The sequence below is a fragment of the Rhea pennata genome, chromosome 3 (genome assembly GCF_028389875.1).
Source record: "Rhea pennata isolate bPtePen1 chromosome 3, bPtePen1.pri, whole genome shotgun sequence".
Lineage (NCBI taxonomy): Eukaryota > Metazoa > Chordata > Aves > Rheiformes > Rheidae > Rhea > Rhea pennata.
In genome coordinates, this window is record NC_084665.1 from 28204296 (window position 1) to 28224564 (window position 20269).

The 20269-nt window shown below is 37.6% G+C and overlaps 1 protein-coding gene across 2 annotated transcripts in view; it reads left to right on the forward strand.

Annotated features, from left to right (window-relative positions):
* EML4 (EMAP like 4) overlaps window positions 1-20269 on the forward strand; it is a 159966-nt gene that overhangs the window by 103797 nt on the left and 35900 nt on the right. For both annotated transcript variants that reach the window (XM_062571892.1, XM_062571893.1), the window contains 4 exons: window positions 1255-1383; window positions 3808-3833; window positions 4287-4319; window positions 17026-17149. In XM_062571892.1, the coding sequence (XP_062427876.1) occupies window positions 1255-1383; window positions 3808-3833; window positions 4287-4319; window positions 17026-17149 (312 nt within the window). The remainder of the gene's footprint in view (window positions 1-1254; window positions 1384-3807; window positions 3834-4286; window positions 4320-17025; window positions 17150-20269) is intronic.

Here is a 20269-nt window from a genome sequence, read left to right on the forward strand (position 1 = left end):
AAGGTACGAAATTTTCTTGGCATTTAGAAGACCAAAACAAGCTCTTAAATAGATGAAATTTAGTCCTCTGAAATTTACTGTGGTTCACAAGATTATGTTGTCTTGCATTGCCTGAATTCACGGTTCTAGTAAATATTTAAACTTTCACTTGACTGGTGCATGTTATAACACTCCATAAAGGCTCTGTCTCCATGTCTTGCACAAACTCTAAGTCATTTGAAGTTGAACTTGCGGCCTGTTGTTCTCTTGCCTGGTTATCTCACTGTAAAGATGTGCTTGAAGCCTCGCTTACTAATCTCTTGCAGTGTGGGGGAGGGAAGCCTTTTTAATGCCTTAATGGTTTAACTTGATTTGATAACTTGTTTGTCCCAAGATCTTTTTTTTTCAGCCTCTCAAGGTGGTGTGGAAACAGCTTGCCATTGCCAAGCTGCTGTTTGGAACTTACTTCTGCAGAAAGTATTTCTGACTGGATGAAGTGTAATACTGTTCGCAGAGCAGATGCAGACTCTATCAGTTTGAAAAATAATTTGAACTACATCACTTTTGAGTATGTTTTCCAAGTTATGCATGAAGCTCATGGCTATGAAACTTTCAGATTGCCGTTAGTGTAAATTGGCTACAATAAGATTACTGGAAAGCTCTATCATGAATTCATGGATTTAATTGTCTATAATAGTGGGCCAAACCTGGCTTGCCTTATTTGTGTGAGAAGTTTTACAGACATCTGTTTCAAAATGATTAAAGTGACTGATGTGGTTTAACATATACTGTCTGCAAAACCATTATGAAATTGTAGTCTGAAAACTGTCCGGACACAAAAATCATAGCATTTTAATGCTGGTGAACAGTTAATCAATTAAAATTTTTCTACTCTTCTCTTTTTTGTTTCTTCTTAAGTGATTTTTTTACAAATCATTTACTTAGGCTAACGTATTTTAGCCTAATATTTTTCTTTTTTTTTAGTTTGTTAGCAATATAGTGTTAAAATACAGAGATACTGCTTTTATGTAAGAGCACTTGAAAATGGATAAAGGAATGAATAAAAACATATTTTGCAGTTGCCTAGCTCAATTGTTTTCATTCATCCAGTTAGAACTTTTTAACTAATTTTTTTTTTCATGTTTCATGCTTCAGCTTGAAGGAAGACCTAGCTCTGCTTTTGTCTCCTGTTGCTTGATCTGTCAGTTGCTACCAGTTCCAGTTATTGTTATCTTATTAACTTGTCATTTTAAAATGTATTTTTGTTTCTTCTAGCATAAAGCGATCTTTGACTGCTGAAAAACCTCACAGTGCATGGGAGAGTTCAGATGACAGTCATAACAAACTATTGAGAGTAGCATCAACATCTAAATTAATATCAAAAGTGGCAAAGAACGCGGACAAGTAAGTACCAGAGTTCATTGCATAAAATATGAGTGAACCTCAGAGCCAAAATAGTATGAATTTGCATTGATTTTGTGAAATCATGTAGGTATATGATAAGGCCATTTACATCTTCTTTTTCCATGAGTAGTTATCTGCGTAGTCTGGCAATGTGATACTCCAGATGCCTCTGGAATCTTAAATTCTTAACAAAATGTGAATGCAATATTTTTAGAGTGTGAAGTTATTTTAATGCTACATGTTTGGGTTAGTGGAATTGTGTGTTAGGAATTAGGATTTATGGCTTAATGCCACTTATGTAAAGTTTCCAACCAATCATTTCATAATTAAAAACTAATTTGGAAATGTTAGTCTGTGTCCTTGGAATTAATTTACTGGTGGTGTAGGGGGAGCATTTTTAAAGTAGAATGTAATTGCAAAAATGTATTCTTATGGTTTCAGGTAGATCTCTTAAATTAATTGTTTAACAAATTTCTGAATATTTTAAATTAATCTTAGATGTGGATATTGGCACACTTAAAAGCTTTATGCCTAGTCTGAAAAATTCTGCAAAACACTTAAGTGCTGTGAGTGAGGGATTGCATATTTTACAACTGTTTCTTTCCCCTTTATAATTACTTTTCACTGTTGAATTTTAAAAGCCCTTTGACAATTTCAATTATAGCAGGGTGTAACTAGATAATATGTAGGAATGAAAAATCCTCTGTCTTGATTCTACTTAACAAGTGTCTTTTCTCGGTTTCTGTTCTCTTACTAAAATATCTTTCATGATAAGTCTTATCCTTAAGTTTATTAATAATTACAAATAAACTTTTATTGACATTTTGTATATTGGTCCAACTATAGTCAAAATAGATAAAACCCCTTTTTTCATTTTCCTGTGATTCTGGTTATTCTTTGGGAGACTTTAAATGCTGCCTCCTACAGTCTATGATGTAGGAAAAATCAAATAGTTAAAAAAGACGAGTAGATTAAAAAAAAAATAGGTTTAATTATTGTCAGAGAAATTGTCAGTGCAGAGCTTGAAGTTGTTGTAAATTGTTAACTATTATCTGACTGACGATTGAGTGTTATATTGGTCGTGTACCTTGTTCTTGGGCTCAAACTGTAATGAGGCAGTATTTACACTCGAGAGGACACCAGTTCTCATTTTTAGTCAAATCCTGTATACCAGATTTATGGCAGAATTAGTATAGTCCAAATGCATATTGATACGTTACATTTATAGCCCAACTTTTCTTAATTAGGAACTAATCTACCTAAAGTTACCCGGTTCTTAGGCAAGGCAAGAGAATTCAGCCCCTAACGTGGGCCCCAGAACAGAAATGTTTTACGTACGCTTTGCACTATCAGCCCAGGACTTGAACTTTGTTTAGCAAGTTTAGTCTTTTAGCCAGCACTGAGCTGTAAATCAGTCTGATAAAGCCACAAGAAGTAATAGGTTTCCCATGGCAGCCCATCTTTCAGTGTTTTTCAGACAGAGCTGGGAATCAAGCTTAGATTTTTCATTTGGCAGCCTGGAAAAGAGTGAATCTACCAATAGCCAGAGATGACTTTCCTCATGCATATGCTTGACCCTTTGTCACTGTTAAGAAAATTTGACCTCTGTCTAGCTAAAAATACTGGATGCCACTCATACCATCCTGCTTGGTTTCAAATGAATTCATTTTTTATGCAATACATTCCCCTGTCAAGGGGTAATACCCTGGTAGGAAGTACCTTTGATGATGGAAGTTAATAGTTTTTCCCCTCTTCACAGGAGAGGGTTGAGGTTTTTCATGAATAGTTCATTCTTGGTTCTGGAGAGCAGGCTAACAAATGAACACTTTGAGAAGCATCTAAACTGCATTCCTTGGTGGGCTTTGTGTCATACATTCAGGAGTGCTGCAGGGATCCATTTTGAAACTGCAGCTTGCCAACTCGTATGTCCAGCAGGGTTAATTCCTAGAAAAACTCATGTTGTTGTGGTGTTGACAGCATGTTTTGGTAGGTGTTAAATGCTTTGCATGCAGGCATGAGGGTATTTGACAGTTTAAAACATTTTGGTTATTGCAAATTTGCTCTCTAAAATGGAATTTTCCATGCACAAGTAATATGCCCTTCATAACTTATTTCAAAATCTTTTTTGTTTGTTGTTGTTGTTGGTTGTTTTTGCAGTAGTTCTAAGGAATCTGCCATGGGGCTAAAGACATTAAGATACCAAAGAGATGTTAGGAATAAAATAGAAAGATGATGAGCATAAAACACTAAGTGGGTAAAGATGCACTGTGTTGACCAAGACTAATTATTTAGCATCTTGAGGTACAATCAGTCTCTCAGGAGAGCGTGATGAGATTGCCAAATGCAGTAATATTTAAGAACTAGGTAGTACTGCTTTGAGAAGCATTTCACATATTAACGATACTATTTTGCATTTTTCCCCAGGCACAAGGATGTCATCATCAGCCAAGGTAAATAAAAACATTTATTTTTAAATACTGGATGAAGTTGAAAAAATTTGCCTTTGACTCAATAGTATTTCCTGTAAATAAATGTATTAGGAAGTATGCTTATGAAGCAGGGATACAGATTTAAAATTGCATTAATAATTACTCAAAGAATTGATTTGGCAAACTTCCTCAGGACATATGTAAGGCTCTTTGAATCTGCGAAGAAAGTCTCATCAAACTGGGTCTTGAGGAAGGACAGAAATTTTTGAGGGGTGGTGGGAGGATTCATTTTTGTTTTTGTAAAACAGAAAGCTTTTGATTATTCCCATTTTATAGAAATTTGTATGTGTGTATAAAGAGAGGTTACAGAAATAAAGTATAAAATACTCAAATATGTACCAGTCTTCATCCAAGCAGGTGAGGGCGAGACTGTAGAAATAGTTTTAAGATTTTTTATTTCTGTCCCATAACCAGCAAAAATGTCAACTCGTGAAAAAAACAGCCAAGGTAAGACTTATGCTATGCCCGTTGGTTGCTTTCTAATTTAGCGCTGTCATAAATCTTTTATTTGGCTTTTCACCAAAGAGCATCAGTGCATGATCTCTTAAAATGTTTTGAGCATTGAAACTTTTTTTTTATTATTGAAATAGTTTACAATGGCATATACATATATGTGGGGAGGATTATTTGTGTATAGTCTGAATAAATTTTGATATGCATAATTTCCTCAGAGGAAATACGTATTTAAATGATAAGGCTCTAGAAGTCTTGCATTGTTGCCTAATATACCAGGATATTAAGAACTGCCAACTAAAAGATTTGTTTTATCTCAGCTTGCTTTCTTGCCAGTATTACAACATATACATGCTGTTTAGACAAGAACAGAGCCTGAAAGTTTTAATATAGTGTCCTAAAAGGAAAAATGAGTCTCTTCTAAAGTGTATTTTTTTTCATCGATAAATCTTGCATTCTATGGCTACCTGCTGCTGCTGGCTTGTTTAGACAGGAAAGGGAGCAGTCTATCTTAAAGTGGTGGAATGTGACAACAAAAGAAACCTATTCTTTTATATCTCAAAATAACTCTCCTTTGATGTCCTACAAACTGTACTGAAGCATGCAGTTTCAAAACTAAAGCATGTTACCCAAGTGCATGCTGTACTCAGCATATATATCTTTGAACAGAGATTCTGTCTTGTGCTTTCTTTGCTGCTGATTAACAAATCTGCATACTCCAAATTCTGCGCTCTAAGCAAGATTACATTTTACAGTGTGATTAATTTTGGCCATCATTGGATTTGCTTTCCAAAGGGGAGGTGGAGTGGAGAAACCACCATTCAAATTGTCTGGAAGTTAACATAAGTTGAGACCAAAATTAACTTGAATCCAAGTACCTTCTTTGTATTTTTGTAATTCACGGGGAAATTACGGATTTTAAAATATTCTGAATTGATTCTTATCGAAAGCATCCTACAGAAACAATAGGGAAAAAGAGGAATGCACAAGCTTTGAGGAACAAGCAAGGGAATTTATACACCAGCAGTGGAGCAGTACATCTGTGCAGCGATGGTTACTGAAAAAGAAAACAAATTAGTAATGCCCAGGTCAGCTGCAATTTAGTTTTACAAAAATTAAATAAAGTTATTGCATCAAAAATACCCCTTCTAACCAAACACAGCTTTTCGCAGTGCCAAGTTGCATACAGTTAAAATACTAATTCTTTCTTTATGATGTGCTTCTACAGTTCTACACATTCTGCCAAGAATGGGCAGTCTGTCACTTCTCTGATCCTGGTAGCTATGATTTATGTGGCCTCCAGTGTGTGCCCCGCCGTCTGTTATGTTACTCTACATTAGACGTGCGCTTTCATGGAATAATGAATGAGTAGCTTTGTGTGTGTCCATGCCACAGTCTGTCCTGATCCCACCTGGAATGAAGGGAGAAATATGATTCAGATGGCAATGGCCATATCTATAATGGAGGAAGAGAGAAAGTCTTGTCATAGAAAATGCATTTACTAACATTTTAAACTAGTGTAGTGGCAAAACATCTTTCTGTCTTTAATGCAGAGAAAGCTGAAATTACGCAGGTAACACCTTCAAAGCTTTTTTTCATGTGGGCCAGTGAGTGTATTTTAAAACAGTCTTTAAAATGTTTGTGTGTTCTTAGACTGTGTGTTGGGTTCTGTGTTGTGTTTACTACCCCAGGAGTAACCTGCTTGCTAGTTAGAGTAAGTTGTGTGGGTTTTTTTTTTTTTTTCTTTTCTTTCTTTCTCCCTGATATAAACTTAGCAGTACCCAACCAGGTCCCTTTAGTGCAAGGTCCTGTTCAGAGCAGGTGACTTCAGTCTAATTTCTAGTGGATAGTTGCCATAGAAATAAACCTGTTTCTAGTTGGCACCTTGGTCCAATTGGCCAGCAGCTTCAAGAGTTAACATTATTCAAAACAGGGAACTTATTTCTGGAGGTAAATCCCTTGCAGCTGGATGGAATTGTCTGGAGCAGGATGGGATTTTGAAGGTAGCCTTTATAAATGCCATTTGTGCAGGATCTGTGCTGTTCTGCATCCCAAGTGGCAAGGAAAGCTACAGCTGCTTTAACACACTTTAGTGGCTTGCCAGTTTTCGCCTCTAGATGCGAGCAGTCTCTAACACAGTGCTGAATTAAATTGCAGCAGCTCCCACGAGCTGTGTGTTTCACTTGGGTGCGTGTGTAATACTGCATACGAAGGTGCAACTCCAGCACTAGCACTTGTGTGAACGTGCACCCGGGTGCTCCTCAGAGCAACTGAGTGGAGCGGACTCTTTGGAAGGCTGTTGGTGCTCGAACCATCAAGCTTCAAAGCAAATCTTCGATGCAAAAAGATTTCAGTGTCTTTATATGCATATAAAACATATTTGGAAATGCATTGAAATAGCGGAATATCATAAGCAGAAGGTATTTGCATGGGATAATGGATTAGAAGACTACAATTTCAGGTAGCTTTGAACATCCTGGAGACAGGCTTGATTCAGGCTAATACTGAGGCTGCTTTGAATCTTCTCACCATAGTAAAATGCCACAAAATGTAGTGAAATGCATTTTTACACTCTTAGTTCCTGGAATCATATTTACCTAGCAGCAGAAGCTATTGCAGTATTACCTATGTTGTGATTGTCTGCATATGTTCATTGTGGTATCTGTTGATATTATGTATTGGTTGTAAAAGCAAAAGGCTTTTGAGTATCAAGCGAAAATTAAGCGAAGATGAACTTGCCTAGAGAAAGGCATAGTTAGCCTTAATATCTGAATTGTCTTCAGCTCGCAGTCCCTACAGAATATGCTATGGGGGTCGACATTCATATTCAGTACGGCCTGGGCAATTCCATACTGCTGCCGGAGCAGATGTGTAGGGGCAGCGCAGGCTCACAGCTGCTTCAGGGGCGTTCGCTCGAGAGTTTCCCGAGAGCCATTTGGCGCTGTGCAAAGTGTTGATCGCGTGCCGTGTCGCAGGGCAGTTTTCTTCCCTCAGTAACACCAACCTTTGCCTCTCACTTGGGTTGAGTTGCACCTACTCTAATGTTAGGCCTGAGCTTACACATCTGGATGCATGCTGAAACAGATGTAATAAAAGCAGGAACACTTGCGTGATACTAATCCAATGAAGGAAGTATTAGGCATACTTCCATATGCTTGCTGTATACTCCAGAGAATTTGGGAGTTGGGTTTTTTAAGCTTATTTTTAAACATTTGTTTTGTTTATCTTTGCAAACCAGAGCCATTTATTACAATAAAATATGGTACTAGAAAATATCAAAGCTCTATGAAAGTACAATAAAATGGTGGATGAAACAAGCGGGTGCTTACCACAGCATTAGTAGGACATTAGCTAAAGTTTTTCTTTTAAATTCTTTACCAGCAGGTGTTTATAATTGCCTATAAAAACCATCTTGCATTTCATTTCAGCAGAGACATTTAAAAAGTATTAATCATAAAGCATTCATACTTTTATGCCCAGAAGGTAAAGGCCCTGGTTATTTTAAGATAAAACATATTTTTTTCTCTGAGATTCCATATTTCAGTTTGTGTTTGGATTTATGTGATAGCAACTCTGTACGTGAATCACTTGTTCACTTATTATAAAGTAATAAGAGACATTTAGACATTTTTGGATGGCAATAAAAACCATATGTGAGAGAATTAATGGAAAACATTCACTGCATTCCTAAGTTTGTTTCTTCTTAAGTTGTCAGTACTTTATTAGTTTTCAGTACTTTTCTTCTGTTAGTTATGGCTGTGCTATAGTTCTAACAGAATAGGGCAATCGTGATGCCCATAAAGGAAAAATTTACCCCTTTAACAGTGTGTCCTGTCCACTGAGAATGTAGAATTCCCTATTTCAGAAAAGTTTTCACATCAGACATACAGATTTGCTGTCAGATGCTCCTCGAGAGTGCTCATGTATCTGAGGGCAAATTGAGACCCCTTCTATCTTCTTATTGCTGCTTGCTCTCATTTCTGGCATAGTGTGTGTTACTAAAAACCATAGATACTGGTGAAATAATCCAAGCTGATCTTAGAGAAGTATTTGGGAGTTTTTATCATCGATTCTTGGTAATTTCATGATTTATTCTTTAAGAAGACAGTGTTTAGATATAGTTTTATTCAGTTTATGTTGTGTATATTGAGTTCCTTTCTATGAGACCTTTTTATTATAAAACTCTAGAGTTGTAATATTAATCTTTATTTCAAAGCGAATGGTAAGTGTTACAAACATCTATGTTCTTAATGCCTGCTGGTACAAGTAAGAGTCTTAACTGTGATTTACTTAATTATATAAAACTATAATAACAAAAGGTCCATTTAGAAATCACAGTGCATAGATGTGAAATGATTCCAAATCTAAATAAATCTCTTTTGTCTCATCTGCTTTTTTGGCCTGTTTGGTCTGCACTGTACCAGCGCTTAATAGTGACAGTATGTTTCCACTTGTCAGGTACAGCAAATGCACAGGGCAAGAGTTGGCAGACCTACAACCAGGTTTTAGTTCCACTCCTATGAAATATCACATTCTGAACCTGGTGGCTGAATGTGGTTGTGATTGGGCCATTACTTTGGTTTCTAATTGAGAAATGAGCTTCGTAGTCTTTGTTGCTGAGGTTAGTGGTCCTGCAGGTCCTTGGACGCAGGCCCGAGGACAGACGGCTCATGGGAAAGAAGCTATTTGTAGTATTACAAAGCATGAGTGAACTGGTCAAACGACTAGAAGGTGAGGCCAGATTAATAAACGCACTCTAGATGTCATCGTTTATTGTGTTGTATTGTAATTAGAGTTCTGCTTGGCCAAGGCCATTGCAACCTTCCAGGGCTGAGAGGAGGTGGTGTTTGTAATTTGTAACCTGTTTTAAGGTGAAGGTTCAGATGATAAGCACAAACAGAACTGAGCTAAGGATTTTGATGTGATTTGTCCGTGTTAACTCTTGCAAAGAGTGGGCTCTAGTGAAAAGTGGTAATGATCAATTTGCAGAGTAAGATTGTTGTCATGATTTTTTTCATGATTTAATTTATAATTGGGTAAATGAACAGTTAATTTTGTTATTTATCCACTATGTAACTCCTGTTTCTATTTATCTAGTATACGCTCATTAGCTTCCCTGTTACACAGTCACTAGCTGAAGAGCAGTTAATTACAGCACAGACTTGCAGGGCTGCCTCAAGGTCTCCTAATGAGAGATAGAGATATAAAGTGAGTTTTTTTTTCTAAATTTTGTCCTGTTTTGTTGGAGAAACCAGTAAGTGATGATAAAGGCTTCTCACATGCTTCTAGGAAACTATTATATGTTCTGAGGCAATTTCATTTTCAGCTGAGACATGTCATTTTCAGACATATTTTTTGGAAGTTGGGTGGATTTTGCTTTTGTATGTCATTGTTGTTTATACCCTTCACAAAAGTGAAGGCAGCTTTTATGTCTCCTGAACGCTCTTATCTTTAGGTATGTTTTGGTTAAACTACAAAGATTTCTTTGATCTTTCTTCTGCTACTTTCAGTCCCTGCTCATTTTTATTATTTTCCGCTGAAATCTTTCCATAGTCCCCTAAGAATATGGTTCACCGGGGGGGGGGGGTGGGATTCATTGCTCAGGTCACTGCACAAATCTTTCTGTGCTGACTTCATGGAAGCACTGATTTCGACCTTCAAGATGTTTTCATTGCCCTGTCTTTGCTGGTCTGTTATCACCTACAAAACTTTTCACTGCTACTGCCTTCCAGACTTCTTTCTCTGAATTGCTGGCTTTTAAATTTTCTTTTGTGGGCAAATTAACTGGCATTGTTTGTGTTTGAATTTCCCTGTTATGTTCTTTGCTGCTTTTTCTTTTACTGTAAGGCCTGATTAAAAGCTCATTTATATGAATGGGAAATTTCTTTAGCTAGAATGAGGCTTTGCAGAAGGCTTTCATTCGCTGTATACTGTTTGTCTACAGTTTTTGTTTGCCTCTGTTTTGGTCTGGGTTCTCAGTATTACATGTGTTACCAACAGTTTGGGTGCAAGCAAGGTAATGTTGATTCAAAGTTTATAATGACTGATAGTAAAGAAGATTCACTTTTTCCTTGCAGATCAGGCAGGACCATAGGTTTTCCTCTCAGTAGCACCTTATTTCACTAACACGTTTAAATCTCTCTCTTTTTTTTTAATCTATAAATTTTCATAGAACCCAAAGCAGATAGTCTGGTTGAGAAAGTCTGAAGCCTGTTGTGGCCAATTTTGCTTAATTTTTACAATAATGAACTTGATACAGTAAAGTAGGAGCACTGATGAAATGGAGAGGCAAAATTGATTCAGTGGAGGACAGGAATTTCATACAGAAGGACCTAAATGTTCTTTAGGCTTGGAGAAATATAAATAAGACAAAATTAAACTATGTAAAATGCAAGATCACACATGTTGGAGTTACTAGAAACATTTTAGCTATAAGCTGTGAGCTTGTCTGCCAAAATTAAATGGTGAAGAAAAGGGCTCTAACATGCTAGTCAATCATGTAAAGACTGAATCACTTGTGTATAATGAAAAGGCAAATGCAATCCTGGGAGGTATCAGAAGTAGTAATTCTGACAGAGATATGCTGTCTTATGGAGTATGTTAGTGCATCAAAGCCCTGGTAGGCACTCTTCTGTAATACTGCGTGCAGCTATAGCTACCTGCAGTCGTAAAAGGTGAATTTAAAGGGTTGCAGGTGTGGAGATGGACCGAGTAACAGCTTATCACACAAAAGGAGACTTGGAGCTTTGCATTCTTGCAGAATGAAAGCTCTGGGATAGGAGTCTGCTGTTTCAACTCCTACCTGACCTATTTTCAGAGAGCAGATGAGTGTACCTGCTGAAGTTAACAGCCGTGTTGTCTCACACGCGTGCACACACATACACACCATAGTTTGTTATAGCCTGGAAATTGAGAAGATCTTTAACTACAGAGGAGTTAATTTTTTTGGTGGCTGAAATGAAACGTGTATGTGTATCCCTATAACAGCCAAGTCTCTGTTCCCTGAAGTGAGGAGATGCTCTGGATCAGAGTAAACTCCTAGACGAAACTAGTGTGGAGGATGCTCTGAGGCACATTGCACAGCACCGTGCATCTGTAACCAGCTGGATGGAGTTCAGCGAGCTTTATTAGCTTCATTTCACTTGGTGGGTTTGCAGAGCTGTGGGGGTCCCGTAAGCGCCCTGGGGTGCTGGTGCTAGCTGCTGGCTGCTCCTGGAAAGATGCCGGGGAGGCACGAGAGGTGGCTTTTCACGGAGTCAGCAGGAGCCTGGCATGGCTGATGAATTTGGCTTGAAGGCACGCAAAAGCAGCCGTTGACTGTTCTTGGTTCCTTGTTCCTTCAGGTTGGCCCTAAAAGCCAGAGCTGCATTCACGTGACGTAGAGCCTTTTGTACTAATCCTGGGCCTCAACTGTTTCTTTTGCTGTGGCATGGATAATCCACAGCACCTGGATATGCTAGCTGTGCTTAACTGTACTCTGTGTTGATTTGATCAATATTTGAAAGGATTTGTAGGACTTGTGCAGCGAGAGATGAATTAACGTACTACCTGAACACTTAGGCCTTTCAGGTCCCCCACCCACCCACACACCCGCAACCAGAAATGCTTCTGTACATACTGTACGTAGGGCAGTGGAGTCTGAACATGTCTTTGAATTAGGGCAGAAAATGCTTATTTTGATGACTGCTGTTTTCAGACTGGCAGATAAAAGAATTGTGGAGAGTAAGGTTTTTGTTTTTCTTTTGCTTCCTCAAAGCTCTTTAAAATTTCTAACTTTCCCTCCCCTATATCTGTACCTACCTACACTTCTGTTATGAGAGGAGCAAGGAAATCACCAGCTCTTTTCGTCCAAAAGACGAAGAGAGAAATATCTGACAAACTGCTCTGCACCTAGAAGTCATGAGAGTGCTGGGAGGAAACTGAGATATGATCCAATGCGCTTGAGCGTGCAGTGGAGTCAGTGTGATGTGAAGGAGTTAAACCACCAATTTTTTTCTTAACTTGCATTTATGAGAATTTGGCCTGAGGCAGTTACTTTGTGTTTGAGGAATGGTTTGGTTGATATGCTGCCATCCTCTGTACTATTTCAAAAGATTTTTTTTTTTTTACATTAATAATATATCTGCCCTACAGGTTATTCTGAAGAAAGGAAATTTACAGTCCTAGACAAAAATCTTTCAGTGGGTTGTCTCTCTGTCTTTTCTTATCCTCCCTTTTCTTCAGGGAGAGAATTAATCACTTTATACCTAGTTTATGTATGTCTATCTTTCTCTGTTAAATGTGTATCTTCAAAAGTAATCTTGAATATACACAAGTAACTAAAGAAAGCCAAAAATGTTCCTCCTTTAATATAGAAGTTCAGAGAGCTAATCTGTATCTGCAAGCCCTGCAGATAATCTTTTCCCAAGGCTCCAAGAGAGCTTTTCTCCTCTGGCCAAAGACCTGACTAAATTTCTGTTGGATTCATCCATCTGTCTAATCTGTAGGTGTAATTACCTCCATCCGTATGAATTTTGGCTGCAGTTAGTCTCTGCTGGTCTAAGAAGTACAGAGAAATTTGATCCTAAATTTGTGGTGTCTTTTTTTTTTTTACTGATCTTACGGAACCAGAAATGCCAAGAAAATCCAGTGTTAAAACAGGGATTTGATTTGCACACCAGAATATTCTTTTTTAAATCCCATCAGGCTATACTGTATTTCAAGTTGTAGGAGCCTGAACACAGGATTTATTAACATGCACCTTTACAGTATTGTTTTGTCTTTGAGAAATACATACAATAAAAAAAAAGATGTTGGCCAAAAAATGAGATGGTAAGATTTTGGAATAATTATCTGAACATTTGTTTCAAACCAGTGACAACACAGATCTTTTGCTTTACTCAGCAATGTAGTTAAATGATACGGATTTGGTAAAATAACTGTCATTTCTAATTTAGCTGCTGGCAAGTGATTGTCTTTGTTCTTAGACTCTTTGATACCTGATCTGCGGAAGGTTTTCTACTGTTGTCAGTGGACAGAATCTCAAGGTTCTGGTTCAAAGGATCTATATTTGTTCTTAGAAAGAAGTGGGACAACTATTTTCCCTTTTCTTGGTGTGTTCTTTTACTACTAGGATTAAATATCTCAACTTTCATTCCTTACCGTGAATGACAATGAATAACAAAAACTTTTATGCATATGTTAATTTTACATGGTTCAGTTATTACAATTTGTGTACAGGAATTATTCTGTCAGCCTGTGACTTTTGTACTGGCTTTCGATTGTATTTGTACTATCACATGAAAATTCTGTCTTCTCTTGCTTCCAGTGCAGAGTAAATCTACTATGGGGATTACAAGGCACATGAAATTCAAGTAAAGTGAATTTTTCGTCTCAAAAGGTTGTCTTGAGCACACTAAAAGCAGAAAATAAGTTGCATTTATCATACTCTTTAAGTCTGTGAATTTGGTAAATTTGATAAAACTGGGATCTGTTTTACTAAACAGTTGATTAAAATTGCTTTATTAAAACTGTTAATTAAACATTAAGAAATTGAACTACTGTATATTAAGAGATAAAAACCTTTCTGAAAAACATTATACTCCAAACAATTTCTGGAGTGAATGTCATACATACAGTAGGATATTTGGTTTTAACTAACTCATGTTTAGGTGCATTAATTCATTGATCTACCTAGAGTCCTGATTTGGAACGAATGACATGCATGAAGTGGTAGAAGTAGTTTGTATTGTTTCATTGTGTAACTGCAGGATATTAAACTTGTTTGTATTGTTTTTTGTATGGACAATATAGAATGAAATGATGGAGTAAAGCAGGGGCAGTTAATCAGGTTTATTTGCTTATGCTGTTATAAACAGGAATATCAAAGCATAGTAAATTAAAGTTTTATCTGAGTTGATAGTATGTGATTCTGCAGTTTAGGGGCATTTAAACAGGGCTATGACACATGTAGGTGTTGATCCAAGATTTCCTTTTTCTAGGTAAGAGTTACTCAGCAAATTTTATGATTTGGTCACCAGGGATTTTTTTTCTTAACAGTACCAATGCTGACCATGTCTTGGCATGTGCTAGGATTGTCATGAGTGTATTCAAAGGTAGTGCTGTCTGGTGTATTCAGATCTATTTCATAGAACTTCACACAACCCTAGTAAATCCTTGATAATCAGAGATAGTTCCTTTAAATAACCTGCAGTATTCACCATGTTTTTTTCTTTACTGATAAGTTGCCAGTCTTCAGTCTTAGTTGTCTATTTCTAAGCAAGAGATCTTGAATCTTCAGAATTTGTTTCCAGCCTTTCTGTGCAAGACTGCTTTGCATTGCTGGTGGTTGAGAGGAATTACAGATTTTCTTCTCTTATTCTGTTCTGGCTTTAGCAGGTCATAATACCTTTCCATGATCTGGAGAGTGTGGATGTTTTAAATTCACAGATGGTTCTAGACTCTGTTTTTAGGGTTGGTGCATCTGTTTCTGATCTTACTCACAACTGTGATAGCATTTCTCGGTCTTTGAATCTTATAAAATACTAATCTTGCAATCTCCACTACTTGTGCTATTGTCACTGAATTATCTCCTTTCTCTTACTCTTTTAGCTCTCCAATTTTAAAGTGAACTGTAAAAGCGTGGTTCAGTGGGAATAATCCCGAGTGTCTCAAAACTTCAATTTTAGAGTTTATGGGGGGCGGGGGAGAAACAGTGCTTGCTCATTCATGTAATCTGAGTAATACAGCTTTGTTCAGGAAATGCAAGCATTGCTTGAACATGTACATGCAGTCTGTCTCATTTTCATCTTTTGAATAGATTATAAAAAAAAAGTCAAGCTCCTAATTTTAGAACCCAGTTGCATCAGTTAGCACATTTTCTAATACTGCATTGCTAATTTACAGATATGCTTCTCCTCTGGCCTTATTCAACTCTGGGTTATATTCCCTTTATCAGCTGGTATTCTCAAATCCTAACTCAGAAAAATGGGGGAGTTTCAGATTCTTCTGGCACTGACAGCATAATATTATATTACTTTCAATCTGTGATTATAATTTATGTTAACAATGGATATTAAACACTGAAGAAGTTGAAACATGATAAAAATGCTACTTAATTAGTGCAAAATTAGTAAAATACATAGGTCCTTGTCTTCAATATTTTGAGCATGTAACTCCTGTGTGAGTAGAGTTGGAGACTGATGTTAATTCTTAAGGATTTGGCCTGCCTCAGCCTGAGGCCTGATTTAACTGTGTTACAGTTCTGTCTCTGCTGTATAGGTAGAGTGTAAAGGCTCTTAAAAATCTCCAAGGGTTCTTTTTCATTTTTAAAAAATAGAAAATCGTTATTGTCATTGTGTGGAGAGAAGACTCCTGCAGGACTGAACCTTGTGTAGGAGCCACAATCAGCTATACCTTAAACACAGATTACTTTCCTTCTACTGACTGGCTAATGCATTTGACCAAGCCACTCAACTGCTATTAGTTTTCTCTAGTGTAAAATCACTTGCTATTAGTGACTTGAAAAGGGACCCCTAAAGACTTGTGAAATGCTCAGACACCCTAGCAGTGGTATAGGATAGAGAAGTACATATTGTTTGTCACAGCTACTGACAGTGTTACAGACAGAGCCATTAGGAGCTGTTGTCTCTTTCCCACCTTTAGAATATGACGATGATGAAATTGGAATGATTTCAATGAATTTGTGACTCAAGTTAGCATATTGGTTTGTGACGATATGTAATTTATGGTAAAGCTTTATATATATCATATATATGTGTGTATATATGTATATAAATAAATATTTAAGAAAAGCTTCATCAAAGCTTTTGACACTGCCTCCTACCTCCTACAGTATTCTTGTAACTTAGTTGGGACGTTACAGTCTGGGTGGGTGTACAGCTAAGACTGGTTTTAAAAAAGCTGGTTGGCCTCAGAGGGCAGCGGATGGTGGGTCGTACTCTTCCTGGAGGCTGGTAGTGAGCAGAGTGCTGCACAGGTCTGTCCTGTACCTGTCCTCCTTAACGTCTTTATCGGTGGCCTGGAGCAGGCAACACAGTGTGAGCTCAGCAAGCCTGCAGGTGACGTGCCAGCGGGCAGGGGGACCGAGTCAGGCTGCAGGAGTGAAGATGGAGCCAGGCTCTTCACTGCGACGCGTGGTGGGAGAATGAGAGGCAACAGGCAAATGGAAGTGAGAGAGGTTCAGACACAGATATAAGGGAAGACTTTTTCCCCAGGAGGGCAATCATGCAGCAGAGAAGATGCCCAGAGAGGCTGTGCAGTGTCCATCCTTGGAGGTTTCCAAGACCTGCTTGGATAGCTGAGCCTGGTTTGGGCAAATGATTGGACTAGAGACTTCCTGCAGTCCCTTCAAGCCTGAAATATCTGATCCTCTGATTCCTTGACTATTTATTCAACTTTGGATTTTATTTAAATTTTGCCTTTGCTATTTAGTTTGCATGTCTAAAATGTTACATGCTCAGTCTGTCCGGACAGCTATCACAAATTCAGCTAGCACTTACTGTGCATGTATATTGTGTGTCTGTGTATGTTGTTTCTGTGCCCAGTTTTAAAAATCTGGGCCTTTACCAAGCTCCCATTTTAAAAATAATCATTGTGTTGCAAGCATTATTTGCATCTCTGTGCTTATTACTGTTTTTTTCCTGTGCTTATTTCTTGTATAAACTTGCCACACAATTAATATGCTTTTTTGTTTCAACAGAGGGAGAATATATCAAGATGTTCATGCGGGGTCGACCAATCACAATGTTCATTCCTTCTGATGTAGAAAACTATGATGATATTAGGACAGAACTGCCTTCTGAAAAGTTAAAACTGGAGTGGGTGTATCCTTATCATCAATAATTTTGTGGCTCACTTTTTTTGTCTTGTCTTACCTTCCTCCCACCTTTAGAATCTAGTTGTGTTTTCTTTATTCAGTGGTGAAATTTACTCCAAAGGAAAATGGAGAAAAACTAATTTAATGAAACAATTAAAATGTTTTTTAGCTACTTTAAAGTACATCTTTAAGATGCAAAAAAATCCAGGCACAGAAAAGACTACTTTTTTCTGTATTTATTTTAGTTTTGAAACTAATTGCAAACTATTGTTAGGGGGAGGGAAAGTGCTATTGGAGAATTACTGAGGTGCAAAAATTCCTACTGTGGATATATTAGTGCAGGCTGCGTGTTCAGGAGCATTGCTAGGTTTTGTTTGTTCGGGGATTTTGTTTGTTTTTTTTTTTTTTTTCCTGTGCTCAATTTTAAGAGGCTTTAGAGCAATGGAAGATCCTGAAAAAGATCCAGAATTTCTTACCTATGGAGCAAGGACCACAGAAGTTCTCAGCCGACAAACTACTTAGTGCTGTTTAACATGTTTCAGCTCTGCAATAAAGAGGTTCACTTCTTGGAGGATAGTTTGCATTGGATATATTTATTGTGTGAAGAATGGAGTTAGTTGGAATGAGACTAATGACAATTCTTCAGACATAGCAGATCAGGCAATTTATGATTAATATCATGAGTTAAGTTCACTATAAGAAACATGCTTCTGAACATGTTTCTCTATTGCTAGTCTCTGTCTGCTCTTCCTTTAAGTTGTGATTATGAAAGTTAAATGAGTTCGTTAGTACTTCACTAAAATAACATGGGCTGGAGAGCATTTTGATTGGCGTAATTATCTCAGATTTGGTCCTTCTGATGTTGCTGAAAACCCTAAGGTTTTCAGAAATGTTGAGGATAAACTGTCATGTGTCAGGAGGCTGCCTGTGCTCTGTTGGCTAAGGCATGTATTTATTTTAATCCACCTATTTCCACTTACGAAAGAAGATTTCTCTATAATCTTTCTGCCTTGCAAACTAATAGATATTTGCAACAGATAGTATTGAGCAATCAGTTAAGAGGGACAGGAAAAAAAGTGTCCTCTGAACTTTTTGACAAGTTTTTGGAAGCTTAGACCATAAAGGATACAAGCTTTGGATTAAAAGTCTAGATTGGAAGGAAAAAGGCGCTCTCATTCAGCCTTTGCAAAATTGTGTTGCCATGCTTTCCTGCTACTGCCCCTCTCGAGTGTTGATTCTGGCACTCATGACCATGCAGTGAATTAGGTCAGTCGCTGATCTGGCTGAAATGTAATCTTTTTTTATTGAGTTAATTTTCAGCAGGATCAACTCATTAATTTGATTTGCTTCACAAATGTGCAAGAACTAGAACCAGCATACAAGAGGAAGATCAGACCTACATTTTCAGCAGTACTGAGGACTTTTGACTGATGAAAAGTGATCATGAAATCACACCCTGTGTTAAGCAGGTGCAAATCCCTGTGTGGACAAACTTATTTAATGTCCAAGGACCTTCCATTCAGGTTAAAACAGTTTCCCTCTGAGGGCTAATTAGGGTGAAATAAATCCAGTCTGAACAGGCTGTCTGTATGTTTCTGGAATCTTTTTAAAGAAATCAATCAGTATGTTTCTGTGTGTAAGGTATCTTTTGGAAGAAGACAACAGGAAAAGTCAGGTAAATTTGTAAGGCAGTAATATTGATCTGCATGAAGTTGGAAAAAAAAAGTTGTGTTTGGTTTTGGAGACACACAAAAGATGCAGCAACAGAAATTCCTATACTTCATGCACAGGCTTGGCAGGACAAGGTAGAAGTCTGTAAGCCAGCTGGAAGTCTCAAATAATGGTGGCAGACTGGGGCCTGTACCCTTGGTTAATGACTTACGGGGACAGTGATTTAGAATGTATTTTAGTATTGTGTGTGTTTTTTCTGGTCAACCAGACAGTGGACGAGTGAAAGACTGGTCAACACTGAGTTTCAAATAGTTCAATCAGTAAGTTTTATTTTAAACACCTTTTATTTCTCCAGGAATTACCTTCTGAATGGTTGTTTATAATTGGGCTTTGCTTTGGTAATACCATTCTGGAAGATACTATTTCCAGGCTAACCAGTCCGCTATGAAGATAAATTACATCAGAGTAAGAACAGATGAAAAAGAGGTTTTGTTTGTTTGTTGTGTAAGCAGGCCTCATCGTGCTGGTTTGTTCAACTGCTGATATCGGCACCTGCAGATTCAGCAGAACTCACTTAGATTTTTATCTGCCCTGCACATTGTCGATTGAAAAAATACCTAAGCAGCTTGGCAGGATGAAGTAGCTCATGAGAAGGAAGGTTTGAGCTTTTGACTGTGTCTCCTGAGTATTTTAAATTCAGTTTGGGTATTCCTGCTTTACAGTGCAGTCTTGCGTAGTGCAGTTCAGGACAGGTTAAAGCGTATCTGAAATTCCCAGTAGTAGAGACATTGGCTTATTTAGTTGTAATAGCTCACTTGTCGGTGCTGCTGTTAGCTGGCAGTGACCATATAGCCTCTTTTTCCCAGTTTAAAGTACTCGATTTCTGGAGGGAACTGCTGACTTTTATTTATCTATTTATTTTTAAGATGATGATTACTGATACTCTTCTTCCTAAGAATAATTGAAGTCAGTAGTAAAGACACATTCTAATGTGTGGTGGATCAATTTGCATGGGGACAGTGACTAGCCAACTAAAACAAAAACACCCGTCTGCACTTCTGCACATCAGTTTTTGAGATAAAGCAGTCCTCTTAATTGGCTTTAAAAAGTCTTCACAATACAAAGACTATTATCTCTGAATTCCTATGGCTGGAGCATAAGTCTTATTGAAAGATTACCATTGAAGTTTAATGGAAATTAAACAGCAATGTCTTCTTAACTATTTTACTGTAAAACCATAGTCAATTATTTATTAACTTCTCTCTTTGCTTCTCTCTTCTGAATGGATGGAGAAGGGAGGAGCTGATTTGTAGCAATCCCTGAGGTTGTCTCAGGTGAAGAATGAAGAGTGTGCAGCTATCTCCCACAAAATGCAGTGTTGCTTTCCATGCTCCTAGAAAATGCCACCCCTCTTTGGAGGGGTGAAGGAAAAGAATGGACTGAGATAACATGAACC